The 27,491-nt window shown below is 47.4% G+C and overlaps 1 protein-coding gene across 50 annotated transcripts in view; it reads left to right on the top strand.

Annotated features, from left to right (window-relative positions):
- LOC144111913 (uncharacterized) overlaps positions 1-27,491 on the top strand; it is a 420,777-nt gene that overhangs the window by 156,049 nt on the left and 237,237 nt on the right. For all 50 annotated transcript variants that reach the window (XM_077645003.1, XM_077644993.1, XM_077645002.1 and 47 more), the window contains 2 exons: positions 142-259; positions 20,688-20,881. In XM_077645003.1, coding sequence (XP_077501129.1) covers positions 142-259; positions 20,688-20,881 — 312 coding nt within the window. The remainder of the gene's footprint in view (positions 1-141; positions 260-20,687; positions 20,882-27,491) is intronic.

Below are 27,491 nucleotides of genomic sequence, written 5' to 3'. Positions count from 1 at the left end.
CTGCGAAGAAAAAAGTGTACAGTGGCCCTAGGGTTCCTGCATATAGGTTGCATGAGAAATGAAGGGCATGCTGTTCTGCCACTACCCTACCTTTCCCCTAATGTATTCCCCCCCCTCCTTTCTTTTTGTCATGTTTCTCAGGTGGCTACGACTACAATGCTTATCGAAGGGACTACTACAACTACTATCACTATGGCTATGCACCACGCTCGGGCTATGGCTATGGATATTACGATGAGTTGTACAGAACCAATCCTGCGTGAGTCTTTGCTATCCTTAATTAGAATTCAGAATTCAAGTATTGCTTGTGGAGAAAATTTCACTTGCACTTTTGCAGTTTTGTTTGGCCACTTTTCGCTTTCATTGTTGGTGTAATGAAGAGAATTTCTAATTTCACTCTTGATGGACAAATTGAATTGACACAATCGTTATGCTGGTACTGGCATCAGTTTTTGTGCAGTCAAACCTTGCCTTTACAAAATTTTTAAACAGAAATTTCTGTTCTGCGTCACAATGGAAATTTTTTTGTGTGGGCTATTAACAAAGTTTTTGGGAAGCAGAAGTGTAGTAATTTTTAGAATTGTCCATCCAGGTGCAACCGTGCTTAAGCTGCTGTACGATCATTTTTTTACCGCATGCGCACACATCCTTGCGACGTGTGTACGGCCGCGTGAGGCGGATGAGGTGTTGTAGGATCAAGTTTGCTGCATGCGGCCATACGGACGACTCCGACGTTCTGATTGGCACGCTCGTCACTGCCGCCTGTGCGGCAGCACAGGCATGTACCGTAGCAAAACCTGAAGATATCTTGCCGTACGAATGTCCACACATTGATATTGTGGCTCACCCGAGACATGTTTAGCTGTGAGGTTTTTCGTAGCAGGTAAAACCGCGATTGCTTGTGAAAGCCATGGATCTCGGCACGGCCGACCCTGATGTCTGCGAAACGAAGTCGCAACACACTTCGCACCACCGCAGGCGAGGTTCTAAAAGAGAGTCGTGGGAAACGATTAACATTTGCGCTATTTCTACTTCAGAAAGTGAAAAAAAGGCATCGCACCGCGATCGTGACACAACTCATTTGACCGCTATTTGGCTAGACCCGGCTGAAGACCACCCATATGTGCAAGCGTTCTACCAACAATCTAAGATTTTTGCCCCCTAATATTTGAAGAGTGCACCCATCGAAGGTTATGCTATACCTAAACGTGCAATAATGATTTCAGAATGACGACGCGATTCGTATCGCAAATTCTCGGAGCCAAGGACACTGGACTAGAACAAGCTAGGTTAGCAGTACATATTCGATCGTTTGTAATTATAACAGGGAAATTCACATAGCTGAGATCAGGCACAGGTTAAATCATCAGTTATTCAAACTAGCACACTGCAGTCTTTTTGTGTGTATTTAATTGCTTTTATTTTGTAGCTTCTTTCAATAATCCATGCACACTATAGTTGTCATCTATAAATGTTGGTTGTCGCTGTCAAGTAAACAGGCTTCCTTGCTGTCTCCCCACTTAACTGTTATTGCAAAAGACAGTTATCCATCGATATAAGAAGTGTATGCCTGAATAATGCATGCATCAAAAATTTCATATTTTAGCACGCTGCTGCCGAATACGAACCCAAATGCATGTGAAAATTGTGGCATTCCCTGTAATTTGGAATATGTAAAATCAGTTGTAACAGCAGCAGTTGTGCATTTCCCAGAAGAGTGACCGTGGAACAGTACTGCTTTCTCACGGTAATGTTATTTGGTCCTTTAGAAAAGCCAAAATTGAAATAGCACAGTGTGGTGACATGCCAAGCCATCTATCACTGCGCTGAAATGCACAGCTTTGCTTTTTGCACAGTGACAGCGGTTTCATTTTAGCAGTCATTCCTTAGCTCATATTGCAATGAGAATTGCACGAGCCGGAATACAGCAGTGGAAACAAGCCTGGATGGAGGGTTGTGCTCAGAGCCAGTCAATGGTGACATATGCAGAAACAAGCTGGCATGTTGTCTGTACTACTCCAAAAGATTCTGAAAGTGCCCATGTGAATGAAAGCAAAGTGGTTGCTTAGTACTTGGTAAAAGACCATGCATTCCTTTTACCTTCCGTGTAAACATAGCATGATGTGGGAGTTCCATCTGGATGGCTTTTGAGGCTGGGAAAGAATACTTCATATATATTCAGGGAAACAGGATGCACTGACCATGAGTAGTGGTTATCTCAAGCAGAATTTGTAGAAATATATTTACAGAGTGAAAGCGGTGTTGTTGCAGAATACAATGAAATAAAAAATAAGCATATAAGTGTGTGTAGCACCCTCTCTTGGGTGGCGCCGGGAACCCGGATAGTGCGTGCCACCCGGCGAAGAAAATAAAGACGGCACCTGGCCGTGGCTCGTGCAGCCACGGCTCGCAGTTCTGTTCTGGTGTCGGTTCACAGCAGCAGTCTTGTTCCTTTGCTCCTGAGGCGCTAAGCCTACATGTGTGTAGGGCATACAGTAAAACCTCGTTAATTCGAACTCTGTTTATTCGAAATCCCGCGTAATTCGAAGGTTTTCGGCGGTCCCAACAGTTTGTATGCAAATTTTGCCGGATAATTTGAACAGCCAGCGCGCCCTCATCCGGATAATACGTCAATTTAAGCCGTGGCCTCCGTGATTTTTCCATAGTGCCAGTCTCTGAGGCCAGTATAGTTGCCGGAGTGGAAGCCAGGCGGCACTTTAAATCAACTTCCTGTTTCCGGTGCTTTGTTGTGCCTCAGTGATCTGCACCGGTTTTGGGGGCTAGCTTTAGTTGACAAAGCAACAAGCAGGTGCCACTAGGTCGAAAATTTTCTGGTTCAGTTTCCGTTTTCGTTGTTTGTCTCGCTTGTGGCAGGCACTGCTCGTTGTTCTTTATTGTTCGGTGCCGCGACCAGGCGAGTACTGTGCTCTGCTAGTTCATGACCACGTGCGTGGTGTTGGTGTTAAGAAAATGCCGAAGTACAGAACTCTGACTCTCTGCCAGAAAGTGTGCCTAATTGAGGAGGCTGAAAAATGGACGAGCTCCAAAACGCAGTTGGCGGAAAAGCACAAGGTGCCTTTATCGACCCTTTCGACTATATTGAAAAATAAGACGAAGATCCTCGAGGCCTACGGGAAGACGCATTCGACGAAGCGGACAAGGATTCGTTTTCCTACGTATCCGGACGTTGAAGACGCCTTGATAAAGTGGCTTCAGCATGCAAATGCAGCACACCTGCCTGTGAACGGCACGCTGCTGCGCGAAAAGGCCGATGAGCTTGCACTGCGGCTGGGCCATGAAGCATTTAAGTGCAGCAACGGCTGGTTGTCCAGATTTAAAGACCGCAATAACCTCAAATTCGTGACAGTGTGCGGCGAAAGCGGGAGCGTCGACCCAAATGTTGTCGAGAATTGGAAAAGGCATACATTGGCTCCGCTGCTTCAGCAGTACGCGGAGGACGATGTTTACAACATGGACGAGGCCGCATTGTTTTACAAAATGCTGCCTACGAAGACGTTTGCCCCAAAGAATGCGGTAGTCACGGGAAAAAAACAACCCAAGGACAGAATAACCATTCTGTTTGGTGCGAATATGTCCGGCAGTCACAAACTGCCGCTGCTGATCATAGGAAAAGTGGAGAAGCCTCGGTGCTTCAAGAACGCACGACTTCCTCCTAAAGATGACGTGCTGTACAGAAGCAACAAAAAGGCTTGGATGACGGCAGCGCTGTTCGAGGAGTACGTGAGGCACCTTGACCGTAAGTTTGCTGCCGCGGGACGAAAAGTTGTTTTTGTTGTTGACAACTGCCCAGCCCACGCCGACATCCAGAACTTGACAGCAGTTAGGCTTGTCTTCCTGCCGCCGAATGTTACAGCTCTGTCGCAGCCTATGGACCAAGGCGTTATTCTGCAAGCGAGGAAGATTTATCGCTGCCATTTACTTAAAAGGATCTTGTTGTGCTACGACAACAGTAAGCAATATTCCGTGGACCTACTGGGTGCCATTTGCCTAATCGTGTACGCCTGGAAGCAGGTGGAGGGAGATATGATCAGGCGTTGCTTTATGCACGCCGGTTTTTCCAAGCAACAAGATGTCAGTCCCGAGGATGCATCTGATGCCAGCTGCACACTGGATGATGAAGGAGAGTTATTGTGTGCGCGCATGACCGACTTCGACGAAGAAAGCGGCGACGGGAGCAACGAATTGACCTTTGCGGACTATTTGAGCGCCGAACTTGATGCCCAAACGTCGTATGCCGACTTGGAAGGAGAAATATGTGACAACGGGCCTTCCAGCGAAGTTGAAGGCGATGTTGAGCCCGCCCGAGCACCAGCTTTAGCTGCAGTCGTCGAGTCGCTGAACGTTGTGCACAGTTTTGTGGAGTGTAGCGGCGGTAACAGCGAATTGCTGCGCACTGTAAGCAGACTGGAGGACGCAGCCTACGGTGCGGCTAACTACCGCGCCAAGCAGTCGCGCATCGATGACTACTTCAAGTGACCGTTTTTCAGGCGAAATAAAGGCGCAGTATTGATACAGCCACGTTTTGTACGTTTATTTCTCGTTTTTCGTCCATTTTTGATAATTCGAAAACCCGGTTAATTCGTTGATTTTTCGCGGTCCGACGGACTTCGAATTAACGAGGTTCCACTGTACATGCATATATCCTCTCCTATAGCAGGGTATGTTGCTGGGCTAGCTGGTAGTTGTCGAACATCATGGAATCGCAGCACTGGCAGACAAGGACACAGAGAGGACACACACAATTGTGTGTACCCTCTCTGTGTCCCTGTCTGCCAGCGCTGCAATTCCATGATGTTCCTCTCATATAGCTTTAGAATAACGTTTAAGACTCTTTTTCTGACCAGAACAAAAATGAGGGATTGTAACAGTGATTCTGGTTCCCAATACAGCAGATAGAAGTGAGCGTTGTCTCCACCACTTGCCATGTATAAAATTTTGGAACATGCTAGCTGTTGTTATTAGCAACATCTTCTGCAAAGTAAAGCTTATTTCATTGCCAGTCTGGTTTTCAAACTGCCAAAGTTCCCTTTAGGCATACCTTATGTTAAAATTACTTTGTCGTTAACCTAACTGCTTGAAGATCTTTGCCTACGCTATGCCTACTTTTCGGCTTCATACAGGGAGTGTATGTGAATTTAAGCAGTCCTAGAAGGGCTGCATGTATTAGGCAAACAAATGTCTTGTTTTTTGTCCTCTTTTTTTTTAAAATAATGCACCAAAATGACAATCCTCCTTGGCACCGTATATGAAAACTCTTCTTTCTAATGTAAGCAAAACAGCAACTCTATGAATAAATTAATATTGAGTACAGGTTTGTGCCTTTCCATGCTTTTCACTGCCTTCAAAGTAAGAAAATCACAGCAGCTGTAATCTGACTCCATTCATGACGATAGAAATGTATGTGCAATTTAGCTTCATTATAGAGAAGAAGGAGGCACCATTTTATAAACACTAAATGCTGGCCCCATAACATACCTGGCTGGCCATCCCAGATGAGGATAAGGATCAAATGACACACGCACACAAAAGTCACATGCGTAAACATATGCACCTAGCATTTTAACCACATCACATAATGGAAGTCTCTGTGTTGCTTCACTTTACACAGGGTAGGATACAAGCACAAAAGGAAATATTTACACATATCTGCTCGTAATGGAGAAGGATATGGCTGACAGTAAAAACTATTAGTGCAGTCCAATTAACATTGGCTAATAGGCCATTCTTGACCACGCAGATGGTTGTTCTGGAGGGTTGGAACGTTGGTGTTGATAGTGGGATGCCAGACCATATAGCAATCAATGAAGACTAGTTAAATGAAACAGTGGAAGGAAGGTCATCAATGAATGCAAGAAAAAGGGAAGGGCCAAGTACAGTACCTTCGAGGTTGCCTGAGATTTCAAAAAAAAAAAAGAAAGGCAGGAAGAGTAAGAGTCAGCATGGGCCAACTCCTGTTAGCTGGCTAGGATCACTTAAATCCCGCTCAGAACACTAGGATGCAAGGCATCATTCTATAAAGGATTTTATCGCATGCTTTCTCAAAGAGACTAAGGTTCAAGTGTGTGTCACGAAGAACGAAAAGTTGGCTATCACAGCAATGCTTTTTAAAAAGCGTACCAATTTGGAAGGAACAATTTAATGGGCCTCAACAATTTAGCAGTGTGAGAGTAGGGCTTTTCACGATTAGGAACCCATGCTAGTCATAGAAATGGTGCAATGATTTGGTACTTGTGACAATATCAGAACTAAAAAAATTATCACATTCTGCTGTATGCAGCCATGCCTCATCAATATCCACCGTGTAATATGATGGCTTGAATTATGGACAGTTTTTGTAACAAAAGTAAAAACAGCACTAATTTTTACACAAACCACACAGAAAGACCAGACAGGATGGGCGCTGACTCCAACTATGTTTATTGAAAGCCACATGCTGCATATATATAGCCCGAAGAAGGTGAACGCATGTGCATTTCTGACATGGTAAAAAAGAAGAAAAAAAAAACGAAAAAGGGAAAAAAGAGAAAAAAACAACAACACAAAAAAAAACACACACACAAACCAAACCTACTCATTATCGCGTATTCTTTAGCAATCTATACTCGCTTTCTCGCAGGGAGATAGAAGTGGTGCTGACGCACATGCCACCTCTCTCTTTGATGAAAAAAGGGTTCTGCCAGTTCCCAAGCTAATCTATCCTTGCTTCTAGCTAGAATTTTAATCTCGCAAAGTCGTGGCTCACAGTTTTTTCGTTTTTATCAATGCAGGAGCGGCAATGGGCTGGTAGGTTTTCAGACGAATTTGATGTGTTCCCTAACGACCTTTTATGCTCCCCTGCACGCTCGTTTACGCAGCGTCCAGTCTGGCCGAAGTACACCTTGCCACATGCAAGGGGGATCTCGTAGACCACTCCCGTGGCACACCTTACGTAGGGCTTCGAGTGCTTCTTTCCACACCTAGATTTAGCCTTCGCACCGCTGCTAACCTTGGGGCACATCTTGGCCAATTTGCAGGGGGCGGAGAAGACCATGGGGACTCCGTACTTGTTGCCAACTCGTTTTAAATTGTGGGACACCTTGTGAATGTACGGTATCACCACTGGTTTGGCTTCGCCAAAGTCTTCTTTCTGGCGTTGCCTCTTTCGCTTACCCTTAAGTTTTTGCAGCAGTGCCTCGGTCACGGCAGTCGAGACGTGGTCAGGGAACCCTGCTTTACACAGTCTATTCACCTCACCCTGGAAGCTCGCCCACATCATGTGAGGCTACGACTTGAGGAGTGCTGATTCGATAGAAAGGGTGGCAATAGCCCTTCTAACAGTTTTGATTGAGCCGAATCGAACGGTAAAAAATATTTCTTGGCCTTAGGAAGGTAGCGCCAGAAAACACTTCTGTCCCCAAGCTTAACGTTAAGGACCAAAGACTGGAGGCAGTCCTGTTCAGGAAGCTCATATGTGAAAGTGAGCCCCTTCCCATGTTGTGCAAACATTTCTAAAATTTTCATGGCAGTCTCCTCATAGTGGCCTGTGTCATGTCTCTTTACAATCACTAAAAAATCGTCAACATATCTAAAAATCTTTAGGAGAGTTCCATTGTCAGTTAGTGATGCCAAAATGTTGTCAATGGATGCGAGAAAAATGTTACATAACACTGGCGCGACACATGAACCGATGCAAATGCCCTGGCGTTGTAGGAACCGCCGGTTGTCAAACTGGATGAAGGTGGACTTAATATAAAACTCTAAAAGAGACATAAAATTGTCGACGCTTACCCCTACTTTGTTTTGAAATGCAATAGTGCCGCTTGCTTCTATACACTGTCGAACAGCAATGAACAGGTCGCTATGGGGCACAGAGTAAAAAAGATCTACAACATCTATAGAGAATGCGTAACCAATCTCTTCTTCCCTCTCCGACACGCCGGCTACATCGAAGGAATTTTTTGCGTAAAAAGGGTCCAAAACGTGCAAATACTTTAGGTGCTTAAGCGAAAAACGGCTGATGTGCTGCTGCCAAGTACCTTTCTCACTAACTATGGCTCTAAACGGTGCCTCTTGTTTATGGGTCTTGACCGCAAAGAAGATTGACAGGTTATTCTCAGAAGAGTTCAAAAGATCTCTTGCCAGGCTCTGCAGCTCCAGAGGCTTGCACAGGGCAACAGCCTTGCCTTTTATCCTGGTGGCGGATGGTTTGATTTGCACAAAGTTCTTCAAAAGTGCTTGCAAAGCTTTCTCGTTGTAAAGGCCTGAAGGCATGAGAACAAAGTTTTCTTCTTTGTCCGACTGCAGCAGGGACAGACTGTTATCCTTGCAATATTTTATCACCTTGTCAGTCAAGGCTTTCCCTCTCAGAGTGGTGTAAAGCTTCCTACACACCGGTGTAAAGCTTCTTAGGAAGGAAGAGAACAAGAGTGGACCTGTTGTTCTAGGCGACTTGAATGTGCCAAAAGACATCGCGGACATCCTGGCAAAAGGTCCAAAATACAGCTTTGAGCCTTCCGTACCGGCACACGAGCTATTGGCTTTTAATTGGCGCGTAGCAAGGAAAGCAGAAGAAGAAAATCAAGAAAGGTGCGTTCTCGACGGCATAGACAGTTTGACAAGGACCACACTCCAGAAGAAACCCGCTCCGAAACTGCGAAACTGCGTTATGCGCCACTCCCGCTCGTTATTTCTCTTCTCAGGCATGTCTGTAGCCTCGCTCCTACCTTACGCGCGGCGCATGCAGATCGGAACGAGTGCCAGGTGCCGCTTCGATATCCAGGTCTGCGCAAACGGCTGCGATGGGTGCAGCAGATAGTTGCCGCTTTCGCGGAGGATCGACTCTGGGGAAAGGGGAGGGGACTTGCAATGACGAGTCGTTTGTTTTAGTGCGCAAATTTGCTGCGTCATAACGTAATATGGCCCCTGCATTTTTTTTTATTCATGTGCATGGTCTTCACAGGCATAGCCTTCTGTTTCCAGGACGCACATGCTTAAGTGGGAACAAAGCTCTGAATGGTAGGATAAACAACTGCTCCTGGACGTGAAGAACAGTAGAATGCCAAGGCCTACTTGAAAAATGCAGCTACAAGCATACACTGGAAATTGATATTCTCGCCTGCATGACAAAAACAGAGAAAACATAATTGCACGCTCTCTCTCCTTTATCAAGAGTCGCTGCACCATGATAGCAACACTCTATCTGCTTCATTCATCAGTGGCTGAGGCAGATGCTGGCTAGATTCCGAAGCGGCACCTGGCGCTAGCGGCGATCTACGTACTGCGCGCGTGCTAGGAGTGACAGTACAGAGATGCCTGAAAGGGGGAGAAGGAGCGAAGGTGCACCGTTAGATGGCGTGGAACGCAGTTCTGCCATGCTTTCCGACGTCCCGCAATACTGTGATCGCGACAGTACGTGGGTGCGCACAAAACAGGTTTGGGAAGATTGGTGTGGCCGCGTCGCCTAGTGTGGTTGTGAAAGGTGCGACTGACGAGGGCACGAATTGTGTGCCGTTTAGCAAGCTCTCTTGCGTTGGCGGTCGCTTTCCCAGACGGTCAGTTGCGCGCACGCCCGAATCCGATACTCCTAGTTCGAATTAACTGTAGCAGATGCCGCCTTGTTCGAATTATCTGAGAGTTTTCCCCTCTGAAATACACAGGGCTGTGCCAGGAGCCGGGCGTCAGTTCAAATTAATCGTAAGTTCGAATTAATGAGCTTTTACTGTATGCACAAATATGGCCACGTCACGGCCAAAGTGTTCATATTAATAAGGCAGAATTGTATATAGATTACTTGCTTTGAGAAGAGTAAGCATCTGCTGTGGTCTTTTTTCTTTTTTTTTGCATCAGATAAAATGAAATGCTCATGAAAGAGAGCTGCACTAGTCTGCACATATTAGATACTTGTGCATTGTGAAACACAGGTGAATGAGTTGCGACAATGGTTTTTGTTCATACATAAGTGTTCCTGATCTGGTGGTATGTTACAACCCAAACTTAACACTACTGGTTTGGCTCGGACCATGATCACATGCAGGGGAAGTTGGATTCATTCAATTTGTCACGAAAATATTTATTGCGGATATGGGCCCGTGCAGCTGGCATGAAATAAAAAAAGGCGCTCCAGATGTGAGAGCTGCCGTTCACACCAATTACACAGTGCCGCTGGCATACCATCATACTCATAGTCTCAAATTGCACTTTATGGAGCACAATGCCGCAGAATGCTGGCGACGCTTCTGTAGTCTCGGCAGGAAACAACTCAATGGCCGTGCAGCCGAGGTCGTTTCGCATATGCAAAACACAAGTTTCAGAATGGTCTCGTTGCACTTACGGCGACTAGGTTTAACACAGTACACACGAACTACGATCGATATCAGTGATGGCTACGCCGTAGCACAATGACTTGTGCGCGCGATCACTGCAATCGCTGTAACGAATGCGACTAGCTGCAGAGCTAGAAGTTTATTTTGTCGTTTCGCACTCATAGCAGTTCTCAAACTCAGTACACTCGCGTGCACCCGAACGAGAATCTGCTGTACAGCTCTAGTTCATTTCAGCATTCGGAAAACAAGGCGTGCGTAGTGAGCCTTTCAAACGTAATTATACCTGCAGGCGATATCACTGACTGACGCAAAAGCACCCGTTCCGACTGCAATCACTTTCGCTACACTCAAACACTTGTCACTGCGCTCTGAAGCTTGCTGTTTGTACAGGAAACTCACCCTGGGGAGCTGCTTCTCGCTGCTCTTCGTGAAGATCCTCGCTGGAATAAAGAACTCTTGTAACTATCACAAACGGTTCCAAATAAACACTTCGCGACACCGACACTGTTATATCTTCCGTAGGCAGTGTAGGTTTCAAGGCCGCTTGGTCAACTCGGTATAGACGGCGACAACCTGGGGGAAACTGCTGCTTGCCGCCGTCGCACACGGTGAAGCTTGAAGTCGCTGTCAACACTCGCAATAGTCACATGCGGCCAATATTTGTTTCTCGGCACAGCTACCACCTAGTATCACCAGCTCCAGCCTATTGTGGCTGTCAAAGGCACAGGAGTTGTGGTAGCTTGTTAATTCACCGTAGTTGTGGCTTTCGCATGCTGCCGCCGAGTGTTACAGTTTTAGCACAATGGACAAGCAACGGCTGGGCGTTTGCTCTCGGAACACTGCAAGCGTGCGGCGGGCAGGAGATTCGACGTGAACGAGAAGTGCGTCCGACGATGGTGCAACCAAAAGGATGCATTGAGGAACACAAGCTGCAAAAAGCGCACTTTCCGAGGCAAGCCATGCAAGTTTCCTGAACTGGAAGAAGAGCTGCTCTGCTAAGTGATGGAAGTGCGCGACTTCTTGTGGGATAAGCGTGCACCAGAGCACAGCACCAGCTCGGAGTCGGAATACTCCGCGAGTGATGACTGAACCTAGAATAAATGCCACTCATTCCCTGGTTGGTGTAGTTTTACTTAAAAAAAGTTTTTTTTTCGCAAATCGCGTGTATGGACCACACCCCGAAGATTGGCCCTCAAATCTGGAAAAAAAAGTGCGGCCCTTACACGCGTTTATACGGTATCTTATGTTTTTAGCTTTTTGAAAGAAGCAGGCATCCTTGGAAGACTGTGAATTTTAAATTGATCTGCTGGTTCGCTTTATTATATGATACACCTCAGCCACTTTACCATTCCTGAGAAGGAGGCTGAGGTTTTTATTTGATTGGTTGGGAAGCTCTGGTTTCTTGCCCAGCCAAGGATTGCCGCTGAGGCAACTTGACCTTCTTTAAGTCTTTTACCATTAGCCATTTATAAATTTTTTCCCTCTCTTATTACTACGCAGTGCAAACTTTTTAGGCCAGCTACACCACTGATGATTTTTCACATTTCTAAAAATTGTGCAGAAAATTTATTCCATACCTTGAGCTTGGCGCATGATGGCCTTAGCTGCCTGTGTGCCATAGAACCGGACACATTTTTTGAGGAGCATGCCAAACAAAGAAATTTCCATCCTCCCAGATATGCAATTTCTGTTGAGGGCATATATCTCCATATCTCATCATCATCATTCATCATTTGTTGTACCCTTAAAGGCCCCGGTTGGGATATTACATAAGGGGGGGGGGGAGTTAACGCATAAAAAGAACACGAATTGACGGCCAAAACAAGCATAAAACTGTCGAAAGGCTCAAGTGCAAAATCGTACTTTGAATGATACAGGCGCTGTAATGAAAAGAGGAAGCAACAATTTATGATGTCAGATGACATAAGAACAGAAAGTTGGGCTAGTTGGTGTGGATTCATACTTGGCAGCGCAAAAAAACGAGGACAAAAGCGAACGAGGAGACACAACACAAGCGCAGTGTGTTGTCTCCTCGTTCGCTTTTGTCCTCGTTTTTTTGCGCTGCCAAGTATGAATCAGATGACATGTCAGGCATTTTTTATATCTAACAGGATGATGTTCGATTACAACATGTTCAGGAAGATAGTTCCAGTCCCGAATTGCGGCTGGTAAAAAGGAGTGCTGACATAATTTGTTCCTTCGATATCAATACATAATGCTTCAAAAATTTTCCGCTCTGATTGCGAATTTTTCTTGGGTAGCACTCTTCACTGTAAATGGTGTGAACGATATCCTGGCGACCCTGACCCTATACCTTGCACTCCTATCTTCCAGGAAATAAGCGTGCTATCCAAGATAAATTCACAATCAGAGCAGGAAATTTTTCAAGCATTATGTATTGATATCGAAGGGACAAATTGTCGGCACTCCTTCTGGCTACCTCTCCAAAAAAGAGATATCGTTCCTGAAGTGTGGCACTACTACTGCACGTTTGTGATTTTCTACGCCCTGAGAAGATTTATAAGCCATGTCTTTTTTCAATAAACGGCAGTTGTAGACGAGCGTCGGTCCTGTGCTTATGTGTCGAAACAAGTGCTATCGAATATGATTGTGGTAGAACTAGCAGAGAATCACGGAAATTGGGGAAGTTGTGGTGAAGTTCGTGGAACAGACAGAGGCGAGAAATTTTGCGCCTAAGGGCTAGTGGGCTGATACTGAGAGATGTCTTAATACTGCTGATGTTGTAGCGAAAGTCATAACTTTAAGATATAAAATGGACAGCGCGATTTTGGATGGATTCAGTTTCGTTAATTAGGTACGCCTGATGAGGGGATCAAATTGCTGATGTGTATTCGAGCTTCTGGCAATTGAAAGTTTCGTATGCAAGTTTACGAGTGGATGAGTGGATGGCGGTGATAGTGAATGTGACCTTCTAATGAAGCCCAGTGTGGGTGAAGTGTCAGAAGCTAGTTTTGTGATATGCTCATTACATGTTAGTTTATTACTGATTAGGATGCCAAGACTCAACCTGTGATATGATAGTTGAGTTTAGTGAAGCATACATTTACGTGAGATGTGCATGAATTTGCATTAGTTACGTTCAGTTCCATCATCCAATCTGAGCACCAATTTTCAGTTTTACATAAGTCGCTCTGAAGCTGGTCTTGGTGAGAAGAAATGCGACAGTATAATACGCAGTCATCGGCGAACACACTAATGGACGATGTTATGCCTGAAGAGAGAGGTCATTTAGGAAAAGCAATGGCCCAAGGATGGAGCTTTGGGGCACGCCCGAGGTTACTTAGTGGGGGGCGAATGATACCCTCTGATGACTGTTGATGAGGAAACAGTTAATCCAAGATAAGATCAGTGGACCAAGGCACAGGCGTGAAAGTTTGGACATTAGTCTTTGGTGGGGGATGCGATGGAGAATGCTTTGGAGAAGTCCAGAAATATGACATCGGTTTGGAAAGATGAGTCAAGGTTAAAGTGAAGGTCAGTAGTGAAGTCAAAGAGTTGGGTCTCGCATTAAAGGCCGGGGCGGAAACCATGCTGATTCGTAAAGAAAAATGAGTTATTATCAAGGTGGCTTGCGACTTTGGAGTAAATGATGTGTTCCATGTTCTTACAGGCAATGCAAGTTAATGAAATGGGGCGATAATTGGATGGAACTGAGCGGTTTCCTGATTTAAACACTGGGGCTACTCTGCTTAGTTTCCAGTCATCCAGAATCTAACTGCTAGCTAAGGACTGGGTGAATACGATGTGTAAGATGAGGCTGTAAATAATTTTAGTGGACTTAAGTACCTTTGGAGGGGTATTGTCAGGGCCGGGGCTACTTGACAGTTTAAGGTTGTCAATCAGTTTTACGATTCCTTTGGAACTGATATCTGGGCGGAGTTTAAAAGGAGGTAGGTTAGGTGTGCTGAGGGCACGTTCACATGTCAAAATAGAAGAGTAGTATGAATTCATGACATTAGAACGCTTGTCAGTCGGCACAGAGGAGCTGTCTTGATTAAATAAGGAAATGCTGTGGCTTTTACTTCGCGTAGGAGCAAGTATATTCCAAAATTATAGGGGTTGGTACGAAGGATGCAGAGTAGGTCCTGGTGATGAAACTTTTTGTTTGAGCGTCTCAAAAGGTTTGTGTACTCCGTCAGGCAAGTAAGGTATTTTTCCCATTTATGTTCAGAATGTGATGTCCTGGCTGCACGAAAAAGGCGTTTTTTCTTTCGAGATAGCTTTCTCAAAGCGTTCGAATACCAGGGTTTTCCTGTATCGCCACAAATAGAAGCGAGAGGGACGTACTTATGAGTCGGAGATAAAAGTTTGTGCTTGTATAACAGCCAATTTTCATTCACAGAGTTTAGAGTGGCAGATACGCGAAAGGAATATTCCTAACTCTTTGTTGATACCAGAAAGGTCGGCCCATTTGTAGTCTCGTATGCATTCGATGGATAGGGGTGGGGAAGGATAAGTCATTTCGTGATCGCTCACACCATTGACACACCACTGTACTGAATGTATCAAAGCTGGATCAGTGGAAAAGACTAGATCCAGTGTGTTATTGTTACGAGTTGCCATGCTGACTGTTTGGGCAAACATAAGAGCGAGGTGAATAAATTATTTGGGAGGATGCAGATAAGCTGATCCAATTAATGTCAGGGAAGTTTGTCGGGTTTTAATAGGGGAGACAAATACGCTTCCCCCATTTAATTGCGGCTGACACTGTTCAAACCGTTAGACCCCACCCCGTGATCGCGTATGCTACAGAGCACGGCGGGCCTTGCTCTGAGAGAACAAAGGAGCGACACACTGGCTGACACAAAGAGGCATTTATTGCTACAGCAACAATAACGCCAGCTAGCAACAAGGCACGCTAAGGAACCAAGGTCGTCCGACTCACCAGCAAGGTTAGAAGCGAATATTCGCTCGCGCTAGGGGCAGGGGAGACTCCGTAGCCGGATGGGACGAGATGCGGGAGCACGGTCCGCCCCACGAGGCCTCGCCCCGCGGGCGGTAAGTCTACTCCCGGCGACATTCCCCAGCCGAAGAAAGAGATGCTGTGGGTTGGTGTCCTGTGTGCAGTCTCCCGCTGCGATGCCAGTACCCTCTCTTCTCAGTTAAGTTAAACAGGGAGAGTCGCGTGGTGCGCCCCGCATCGCAGCGATGCTGTTGCTGCACGGTGCATAGCGAGAAAGCCAACAAAGGGTACACCAGGGCAAGTCCCCACATCTCCCCCCAACCTTAAATAGACCCACGCGCCTGAAAGTACATGCTTTGGAGGCATCTCCTGGTTTTCATGCACTTGAGGCAGGTCTTGCAGCGCAGGTTACTCCGACTGCATCCATGCAGACTTCCACGGTGTTCGTGAAGGTCCCCGCTGGGATGACTTGCATGGGCCAAGGACCCATCGCAGCAGGCGGCAGCGAGACTAGGCGCCCAAGACAGCAAGCCTGGGTGGCTCTACCGGATCCGCAAAATTGCTGAAACGCTCTCGGCGTGCCTTTAACGTAGGTCACAGGAGGGGAAATGGCATCCGCAAGGGCCTCATGGCACAATGCTCAACTCGCTAGCAAAACATGTCGGGCGGCTGTGCAAACACAAAGTTCGAGTGAAGAAAGCCCTTTCTTGAGTTGAACGAGACTGCTCAGTTCATGCGAGGTTACAAAAACGGGCGGGCAGCAAAGTGCGCCCCCTCTCAACACCACGGTCCGGTGGTCGTGTCTCTTCTGACGTGGTGTAAGCAGCTTTGAAATGCCTTAGGCCTGACTACCACTCCGACAACGACTGTGAACAAAATAACCCGAAACAGGTTATGTGCGCGCAGCCGCAAGGTGACATCAGTCTTGTGAGGTGGTACTGCCACAGTCACTGCACGAAGCAGCTTCTGAGCGGTCAGCGCCCACCGTATCGGACGGTGTCGGAGCGCCTGGTGCCGAGCTGCAATACCAGCGAGCTCGTAGTGGCACCCGTGGCTCCAGGCCACCCGGCACCTGGAGCCGCGACTCCCGTAGTCTAAAAAAGAGAGAGTAGATAAATATGTGCAGAAAACTTAAACCACCCACGCGGCTTCTGTACTCACTCGAAACTCCACGGGCACTAGGCCTCGAGCTCCCTTGACGCGGACCAAGTGGTTCTCATGCTGAAGAAACTCCAGAGAAAACATGACGAAAATTGTGCTGAGCATGTCGAAAAGTTCAAGCATGTTGCAGCGCAAGACACCTCACACTCAAGAAAGCATATAGCAGGTCCTAGCGATCAAAATTCACTCTAGGCCTACCACTTGTCAAGTCCGGAGAAAGAGCGTTCCTCGAACCGAACAGACAGTCGTCCAATGTTCCAAGAGCAGGCCCCACTTCAGGTGCCAGATGTGGGGTTTTAATTAGGGGATTTAATTACGTTGTCCCTACTTAATCGTGGCTTACACAGTTCAAAACCGCCTGGATCCCACCCCGTGATCGCGTGAATCACCCCGTGAATCAGATTTTATCAGTACGTGAACACCACCGCCCCTACGACCGGCCCTATTGAGCCTTTGAACGGTGAAAGATGTGACGTGTCGGAGTGCTAGTCAGGTCTAAGGCATTTCAAAGCTGCTTACACCACGTCAGAAGAGACACGACCACCGGACCGTGGTGTTGAGAGGGGGCGCACTTTGCTGCCCGCCCGTTTTTGTAACCTCGCATGAACTGAGCAGTCTCTTTCAACTCAAGAAAGGGCTTTCTTCACTCGAACTTTGTGTTTGCAGAGCCGCCCGACATGTTTTGCTAGCGAGTTGAGCATATTGCCACGAGGCCCTTGCGGACGCCATTTCCCCTCCTGTGACCTACGTTAAAGGCACACCGAGAGCGTTTCAGCAATTTTGCGGATCCGGTGGAGCCACCCGGGCTTGCTGTCTAGGGCACCTAGTCTCGCTGCTGCCTGCTGCGAGTTTAACGTAAATCACAGGAGGGGAAATGGCGTCCGCAAGGGCCTCGTGGCACAATGCTCAACGCGCTAGCAAAACATGTCGGGCGGCTGTGCAAACACAAAGTTCGAGTGAAGAAAGCCCTTTCTTGAGTTGAACGAGACTGCTCAGTTCATGCGAGGTTACAAAAACGGGCGGGCAGCAAAGTGCGCCCCCTCTCAACACCACGGTCCGGTGGTCGTGTCTCTTCTGACGTGGTGTAAGCAGCTTTGAAATGCCTTAGGCCTGACTACCGCTTCGACAACGACCGTGAACAAAATAACCCGAAACAGGTTATGTGCGCGCAGCCGCAAGGTGACATCAGTCTTGTGAGGTGGTACTGCCACAGTCACTGCACGAAGCAGCTTCTGAGCGGTCAGCGCCCACCGTATCGGACGGTGTCGGAGCGCCTGGTGCCGAGCTGCAATACCAGCGAGCTCGTAGTGGCACCCGTGGCTCCAGGCCACCCGGCACCTGGAGCCGCGACTCCCGTAGTCTAAAAAAGAGAGAGTAGATAAATATGTGCAGAAAACTTAAACCACCCACGCGGCTTCTGTACTCACTCGAAACTCCACGGGCACTAGGCCTCGAGCTCCCTTGACGCGGACCAAGTGGTTCTCATGCTGAAGAAACTCCAGAGAAAACATGACGAAAATTGTGCTGAGCATGTCGAAAAGTTCAAGCATGTTGCAGCGCAAGACACCTCACACTCAAGAAAGCATATAGCAGGTCCTAGCGATCAAAATTCACTCTAGGCCTACCACTTGTTAAGTCCGGAGAAAGAGCGTTCCTCGAACCGAACAGACAGTCGTCCAATGTTCCAAGAGCAGGCCCCACTTCAGGTGCCAGATGTGGGGTTTTAATTAGGGGATTTAATTACGTTGTCCCTACTTAATCGTGGCTTACACAGTTCAAAACCGCCTGGATCCCACCCCGTGATCGCGTGAATCACCCCGTGAATCAGATTTTATCAGTACGTGAACACCACCGCCCCTACGACCGGCCCTATTGAGCCTTTGAACGGTGAAAGATGTGACGTGTCGGAGTGCTAGTCAGGTCTAAGGCATTTCAAAGCTGCTTACACCACGTCAGAAGAGACACGACCACCGGACCGTGGTGTTGAGAGGGGGCGCACTTTGCTGCCCGCCCGTTTTTGTAACCTCGCATGAACTGAGCAGTCTCTTTCAACTCAAGAAAGGGCTTTCTTCACTCGAACTTTGTGTTTGCAGAGCCGCCCGACATGTTTTGCTAGCGAGTTGAGCATATTGCCACGAGGCCCTTGCGGACGCCATTTCCCCTCCTGTGACCTACGTTAAAGGCACACCGAGAGCGTTTCAGCAATTTTGCGGATCCGGTGGAGCCACCCGGGCTTGCTGTCTAGGGCACCTAGTCTCGCTGCTGCCTGCTGCGAGTTTAACGTAAATCACAGGAGGGGAAATGGCGTCCGCAAGGGCCTCGTGGCACAATGCTCAACGCGCTAGCAAAACATGTCGGGCGGCTGTGCAAACACAAAGTTCGAGTGAAGAAAGCCCTTTCTTGAGTTGAACGAGACTGCTCAGTTCATGCGAGGTTACAAAAACGGGCGGGCAGCAAAGTGCGCCCCCTCTCAACACCACGGTCCGGTGGTCGTGTCTCTTCTGACGTGGTGTAAGCAGCTTTGAAATGCCTTAGGCCTGACTACCACTCCGACAACGACTGTGAACAAAATAACAACCCGAAACAGGTTATGTGCGCGCAGCCGCAAGGTGACATCAGTCTTGTGAGGTGGTACTGCCACAGTCACTGCACGAAGCAGCTTCTGAGCGGTCAGCGCCCACCGTATCGGACGGTGTCGGAGCGCCTGGTGCCGAGCTGCATTACCAGCGAGCTCGTAGCGGCACCCGTGGCTCCAGGCCACCCGGCACCCGGAGCCGCGACTCCCGTAGTCTAAAAAAGAGACAGTAGATAAATATGTGCAGAAAACTTAAACCACCCACGCGGCTTCTGTACTCACTCGAAACTCCACGGGCGCTAGGCCTCGAGCTCCCTTGATGCGGACCAAGTGGTTCTCATGCTGAAGAAACTCCAGAGAAAACGTGACGAAAAATGTGCTGAGCATGTCGAAAAGTTCAAGCATGTTGCAGCGCAAGACACCTCACACTCAAGAAAGCATATAGCAGGTCCTAGCGATCAAAATTCACTCTAGGCCTAGCACTTGTCAAGTCCGGAGAAAGAGTGTTCCTTGAACCGAACAGACAGTTGTCCAATGTTCCAAGAGCAGGCCCCACTTCGGGTGCCAGATGTGGGGTTTTAATTAGGGGATATAATTACGTTGTCCCTACTTAATCGTGGCTTACAGAGTTCAAAACCGCCTGGATCCCACCCCGTGATCGCGTGAATCACCCTGTGATCGCGTGAATCACCCTGTGAATCAGATTTTATCAGTACGTGAACACCACCGCCCCTACGACCGGCCCTATTGAGCTTATGAACAGTGAAAGATATGACGTGTCATTAAGCAGTTTGTCATTACTAATGTCCCGAGTCAGGCATGTTTCGGTGAATACCGCAGTATTGCTCTAATTGTCTTTTATAAGAGCTTCCGCAGTTTCATTCTTTGGGATGAAACTACGAAAGTTAGCGAGCACGACAGGCATCGTTCGATATGCGGGCGCACTGTTGGGAGCTTGGACTGGCCGATACGGCAGCAAGACCGGGCGCCGGTGTGTTCGCGGTGACTGCTATGCTTTTAGACATGCCGCAACTAGCACGTGAACGTCGGTGCTTTTTGAAGACTAGGCGGATCTCCAGCGGTGATAGTGCCCCATGGGCTGCCAGTTGAAGAGAGGCAGGAATCGGTAGCTGCGATGCTCTCTTGCCATCTCTCATGAACGGCTCGGGGAAGTGGCAGGCCGGCGCATTGAAATCCAGAGGCAAGGGTGGAGTGGTGTGGTAGCAGCCGGAAAGCACTGGGATGATGATCGAAAGCAGGATAGCCTGCTGTTTTCTCATGACCACATTCATGGCAGTGGCGTGCCCCTGACCCAACTTTGGCCTCAGCTATATTTGTTTTAACTCACTGCTGTCATAAGTACTCATGGAGTGAAAAAGAGCAAATTTTTAGGCATTTCAATGCACTCACATTGAGCAAAAGTAAACAAAAGGAGCTGTACCAGAGCTACCATGAAACACAAAAATGACCATTTTAGAGACAAAATTTACATTCATATCACATGCTTGGCTTGAAGTGGTTCTACAAAAGATTTTGCACATTCACCCTGAGCCAAAAGTTGCATTGGATCTCAACCTTGTCTGGCCTTGCCCACTCATCTGCGTTGACTTTTGCTGCACACATGCTTCCGAATTGGGTGTGCTTGTCAGCTGGTGACGGGCGAGTGTGGGTGGTGCATTGAAAGGGGTCACCATTCTGTGTGCAGCTACAAGCAGCAGGTGGACGCATATTACGCCCGGCTAGGCTACAGCCCAGCACAGCTCATGGAACGGCTGAGTGTTCACTCGGGTCGCTCGTCAGCCAATGGAGATTCGCGCCGGGATGAAAGCTTTGCCAGCAACACAGAAGACGACTGTGACCCCAGCATCCTGGACAATGAATCCACGCGCCTTGACCATGGTGAGGCTTGGTTTTTGTGTGCACTCTGAGATGGACAGCTGGCAGCTAAAGTGGGGACAAGCAGGCTGCTTTGTGTGCAGCTATTGGTTGTTGTGAGTCTGCCTTTTCTGTGTTGCTGAGCCTGATTGCTGTTTTTATTGCCCCCTGTGCTCAGTGTTGTCTTTTCATGCTGCTGGTGAGCTGTAATTGTGGGCACAGTTCAAAGGTGAAATGGATTGCAGTGCCTGGTCACCTACATTTCCTTCTACTACATTGGCAGTGTACTATATAACCGCATGTAAGGACCGGACCTTTTTAAAAAAATTTTGAAGGTGCGGCTTATGCACGAATTAAAAATAAATTTTTAACCTTGTTTTTGCTTGCTTGTCTAGTCCTAAACAGAGGGTGCGGCCCTTACACGAGATTATATGGTAGTCACTTTTGGCGAAAAAATGCTGTGATATATGTGAAGTCTACACCCCCTAGTACCTCTAGCGGGTTGGAGCGGATTAGGGCACCTTCATAACTACTTCCAGGCCCGGAAGGCACTTTCTTCGGAGCACCTGTGGGAACCCTCTTGTAACGTGGGCACCCTCTGAACAGCTTGCTCGCAAGCAGTCATGCTAAAGGCTTTCTTGCATCTCCAGCAAAGCAGAGACGATGAGCGTGATGCACAAACAATGCACAGTAGCAGCAAGCTGCTGTGCATTGGTGAGGTGTCTGACAACAACTGACCCTTGCTGCAGGGATAGACCAGAAGCTCCCCTGGCATAGAGGCTTAGGATCACTCCTGTAGGTCTACTGTACTTCTGCATACTTCTCGTGGAATGATGACTTTGTGGCACACACAAAGTTTAGGATTGCGTGGCCAACATTCGGTGGCAAATGGACACCAATGATAATGATGTTCTTTGAGATGGCTTAACCACTAGGCTCATGAGCTGTGAGAAGCCAACTTTTTGAAGGCCTTGGGGCCATGAGGCAAAGCACAAAAAAAAAAAGTCAAGCTGGCTATGAACGTAGAAAGCAGGCGGCGCAAGTCGTTGAGAAAGGAAAGACAGTAAAAATGCAGTGAAGATAAGGGAAGGGAAGAAAATGGTGAACGTTCGCGGCATGGCAACGCAAAGCACGGGGAAGGGCCAGCAAGAAGTGGAGGTGCATCAGCATTGTGTGGGTGGATTTGCCGTGCGTTTCTGTGTCGCATGTGTTTCTTAACTATTGCCTCTTAAATGACGCTGGGGCTGCGGAAGACGACGCCGGGTTCACGCAAAGCTTTGATTTTCACATGGAATCAAACATGCGTTATAGTCTTGGCCACACGTGCGTTATATTCTTGGCCACGTTGTATTTACGCAAATGCAGTACTTCCAGACGATGTAACAAGAATAAAAAACTTGATAACATAAAATGCGATAATTGAAAATAAGTAAATATCACATAAAAAAAGGATAAGAGTAGGATGGAAGGTAGAGTTTTTTTTTTATAAACCAACACTTTTTGTTAAGCAGCCAATTAATTACCAGAAAGCATTTACAGAGCCATGCCATCACCAACAACTGATATAGTAATATAGTAAAGATTTTTGGTGGTCCGAGTTGCTTCACTGTAGAGGGGTTCTAATTACGAAAACAGGAGCTTATTGGAGTCATTTGGTTAGGCCAGTTATGCCGTGCTAATTTGGTCATTAAAATGCAAACTAGCGGGCTTCTCGTTTGGGTGTTCTTGTCAGCAAAGAAATTTATTTGGTGCGTCTTGAGGGTTTAGTGCATAAAGCAGCTAATCCCCCTGTCACATGGCAGCCTCAAACTCCTTTGAACTGAAGGAATGCGTGGCAGTCAAGGAAGTTCTGTGTTGAGCGATGGGAGTTGGATGTCAGACGGCTTGTAAACAGCTTTTCATAGATGCCAGCAGGGGCCGTTATGTGCTGGTTATTTGATATTTAGACAAGTAAAAAATGGCTTAAAATACCAGGCAAACAGCTTCCATCCACAAAGAACGAAATAAAGTGGCAAAGGAAAAGAAAAGGGATGCTTAATTACATTACATGTTGAAAATGCGATGGCATTGAAGTCTGAAGACTGCTTTTCCTCCTCCGTCATTGCTGTTTGCTGCATGCGCGGAGCCTGTGAACTGTGAATACTCCACCTTCAGCTCTTCGCTTGTGGGGATTTTCCACTGAGGTGGACGTCAGCGGTGTTGATTCTGGCTCAACTCCAGAATCAAAGCTTTTACTGTATAGCAAAAGGAACCCACTGTAGTGGCATTTGAAGCTCAGCTGACGATGAACAGCGCATGCCTAAAGGCACCTGCTTTAGGCATGCAGTTGTGTTGCTGATCAGGCGGCCCACTACATGAAGAGGAGAGGGGGCTTGCATCTTTCCATGCGTCCCTCCCCTAGATTTGCCCCTTGGGAAACGAACTTGCCCCATGTCCCGCCATGTGCGGCTTTCTGTTGGTTGTGCCTTAACATGCAGGCTGCATAAACAGACTGCCCCTCTTTCGAGCTTCTTGGTTGTGGGAGCAGTGAGAGCAGGAAGACCCAGGAAACTTAGGTGGATGCCAATGAGTAATTTGTTTCTTATTACAATACTTGCTGCGCGCAGGTTAGCTCTCCAACAAAGGAGTAAGCCGGGCTAGTTGGTACATTCCTTGCATGGAAGCAGCGCAGTAGGCGGGACCAAGAATGGAAGACACCAACACGGGCGCCGACTATCAACTGGAAGAAATTTATTGCAGCAACGTTAATATATAAAACCCATACATAAGATCCAACTTGACCGCGAACTTTTTGAGGCGTATGCCATTTATCAACGAGGGGAGAAGTGCGTCAGCACTCCTTCTGTTAACTTGAAAAGAAATCAGATTTATTGATCTTGTCACCTAGTTTTAAGGTTTCATGCTTTTATCATATGTATGTGTTTTATGGATTAACGTTGCTGCAATAAATTTCTTTCAGTTGATAGTCAGCACCCGTGTTTGTGTCTTCCTTTCTTGGTCCCGTCTACTGCGCCGTTTCCATGCATAGCTCTCCACACCTATGCCACTTGCTTCTGCCACGCCATTCAGGCAAACGCTTGCATTTTTGTGCCCTTTACGCAGCACCTGCATTTCAGGAGGCCCTTGCTCATGTTTTGCAGTGTGCCAGATCACTCTGTATTACAGTTGAATTCCGCTACAACAAAATTCACTGAACCCGCGAAAGCTTTGTTGTAGTGAAATCAGGCCAGAACATTGGCAGATTAGACTAGATAGTTCAGGAACAGCGTTTTTTTTTTCCAGAAATATGTCACTTTTGGTCTTTCGCCACTTTGAAATCAGCACCATGGTGCAATTTTCGTGGTACAGTCAACTCCTGTTCATACAAAGTTCACGGGGACGCCAAAAAACTTCCAATTAAACAATCTCCCAATTGTGCAGGAGGCACCAAAAAAATTCTCTTTATTGGCAGTTAAATCTCGCCAGCCTTCTCTGCTTCTGTTTAGTGAATCGTGCAGCGGAAAGCATGTTTTGCAGGCTGTAGATATGCATAAACGCTTCTGCCATGTTAGTTCCTGCAGCGAAAAACCGCTCCACAACAGTGAGGCCCGCCGCTGCATCGGCAGCCCTTGTTTACGACTAGTCTTCAATGTTGTTGTTCACGTCGCCCTCGTCAAGAGATTCGCTGGGCCGAACAATCTGCAGAATTTTGCCGCCCGTAAGAGCTCCGCACGTTTCAACTGCACTGTCCACAGCGACAAAGTCTTCGAAGCGAATGTCACCCAGAGCAGCGCCATAATCGGCGCTGTCGAGCTCGTGCTTCCCCCGGTGTAGCTCAAGGAGAGGCGTCTTCCGAAGCAGGTGGTAATCGTCTCTTTCTTGACACGATCCCATGCTTGCGCTAGCATGTGAATGGCACTAGGGAAGCTCACCTCGTACTGTGAGTAGTTGTCCATGCACAAAATCATGCACTCAAGAAGGTGCTTCCTGTAGAGGACCTTCACATTTTTTATTATGCCCTCATCCATGGGCTGCAGGACAGACGTGGTATTTGCAGGCAAGAGTGCAAGGCGTACAGCACTTAAGGTCGGCACATTCATGTGCGCACTGCACTGGTCCACAAGAAATAGCACTTTCTGGTTGCACGACGCAAATTTTCGATCCAGCTTCATCAGCCAATCTTTGAATAAATCTGACGTCGCACCTTTAAAACATTGTGGCTTGGCAGCTTTCCCCACCACAAGCAGCCGACATCCTTCTGGGCCTAGCACAGATGCCCTTTCCTTGCTCCCTCGGCACAGTCGTCGTCTTTAGAGGTCAGTGTCTTCTCGGGTAGAAGCCGATAAAAGAGAGCAGTCTCGTCTGCATTGAAGATGTTTGCCGGTTGGTACTCAGCCAAGTACTCGGGGAGCTTCTTCCCTCTAGGGCTCCTTGAGTCCCGAGGGGACAGACCCTTAGCCCCCATACTGAACCTGTCATCTGTACCGTGGCAATAGGTTTTAAGGTGAAGGGTAGAAACCATGAACGGTGGCGGTCGGGGGCCATGGCCAACCTCCGGCAGACGGGGCTCCCCATCTGTATACCAGTCGGGGGGGCTCTGGGACCTTCCTGTGAATAAGACGGTGAAACACGGGCGACATTTTAGGAACCGTCAGCACATATCGCATGAGTACTGCTTCTTCCAAAAAACCTGATCGGTCCTTGAAAAGGAACCGCACTGAAGAGAGCTTCAGCAGAACCTGACAGTGACCACTTTCTGCATTTCCTAGTTATTCACTCTATAGTAGACAACGAACCAGTTGCTGCAATATCAGTTCTTTTTTATGGCCAGGAAACTTGAGGAAGTGATTGCAAAAAAACTGCAAAGCAAAAAACTTTCATCTGGTGACCTTCTTGTTGAAGCTTCGCAAGAAGACCACTTTGTCGCCCTACTCAAGCAAAAACAGTTCGCTTACTTCCTGGTGACCATCACCCCCCCACCAGAATCTAAACACTGTATACAAGGCGTTGCATCAGGATGCGATCTGATCCACAAAACAGTCTGATCTCCTGGAAGGCTTCCGAGATCAAGGTGTCATTGCCCTTCTCATCACCATAAGGCGGAACAATGAAGAGGTAGTGACACCCCATATTGTCGTAATATTTGAGAGGTCCCGTCTACCAGATGCTGTCAAAGCAGAATTCATCCACTGTAATGTTCGTTCCTATATCCCCAACCCGAGCAGATGCTTCAACTGCCAAAAGTATGGACACGGATCTAAAACGTGCCATGGAAAACTCACCTGTGCGGAGAGTGCGGTGCCCATGAGCACCCATAACTGCAGTGCTGCTCAAGCAGAATGTCTGAATTGTCGCCGCCCACAGGCCGCATACTCACGAACATGTCCAGAATGAAAAGAAAGTAATTCACATCTAATTAACAGGAAACATAACATTTTCTGAAGGAAGCTCCTATGTTGACGCAACGTGCCGGGGGCCCGGGCGGCGTCTCGTCACGGTGGGCATGCAATACAGTATCGCTGATGCATGCCCACCTTGGCCGTTCGCAAAGCAGCTGCCGGATGCACCAAACTTCTATGTCTCAGAGGTGAACTTTTCACAGACCTTTGGGAAAACACAGATAAGTGAGAGGGATTCTCTCCTTCTTGAGAAACCCACATCTGCTTCCGCGTCTCCACCGGAAGCAATGGAGGTGACACCGGGATCCTCAGCATCAGGGGTGCCGAGGGGGTTCCCCCGAAGAGAGGCGGAGTTCCTTAAACCGAAAAGACATCTGCCAGTCAAGCAGGCGGCGACATCTAAATAAATTCCACCAGTCTTCGTTTCCTCACTAACAACTATGGATGTCGAGAGCATTATCTACTGGAGCTGCCGAGGGCTACTTAAAAATTCGGATGACATATACGGAATACTCGCAGAATATAAACCGGACATACTTTGGCTACAGGAAACGCACTTAAACCCAACGCATGCAAACTTTCTAAAAAATCACATAGTATACAAGAAGGACAGGCAAAGCAGTGCGCACTCATCAGGTTGCGTTGCTATTGTGGTTCAGAAATCAGTTCCCTCTCAAGGTCTTCTACTGGCTACTGAGTTAGAGGCAGTGGCAATACGAGCCGCAACTTTATGCAGAGTAATAATCGTATGTTCCCTATATATCCTACCAGATCATCGCCTGTCCACTGATGAACCCTAAAAACTCACTGATCAGTTTCCTGAGCCATTCCTGTTCTTTGGCTACTTTAACGCTCACCGCCCATTGTGGGGAGGTACCAGAACTGATTCTCAAGGAGCGCTAATAAAAAATTCCTGTTGTTGTCTGGCTCATGCATATTCAGTAGAAAAGAACGAACATACTTTAATTCAACACACAACTCATACGCAGCGATAGACCTTGCTATTGGCTCTCCATTGCTCTTGGCAGCTACTGAGTGAGCTGTTGTTGATAATCTCTATGGAGGTGACCACTTTTACATTTCTTTAAAACTATACAGAAAATATCAACCCAAGGGTAAATAATCCTAAGTTTAATAAGCTTAAAGAACAGATTGCTGATTGGAAGGTGTTCCGGGAACTATCAGCATTGCCCTGTTCGCTTAAATGTAGATGAATTTCAATCCCTGATCACACTGTATATAATAGCCGCTGCACA

Source organism: Amblyomma americanum, unplaced genomic scaffold (genome assembly GCF_052857255.1).
Source record: "Amblyomma americanum isolate KBUSLIRL-KWMA unplaced genomic scaffold, ASM5285725v1 scaffold_13, whole genome shotgun sequence".
Taxonomy (NCBI): domain Eukaryota; kingdom Metazoa; phylum Arthropoda; class Arachnida; order Ixodida; family Ixodidae; genus Amblyomma; species Amblyomma americanum.
Note: the sequence above shows the minus strand (reverse complement) of the source record. Positions and strands in the feature narration are given on the sequence as shown.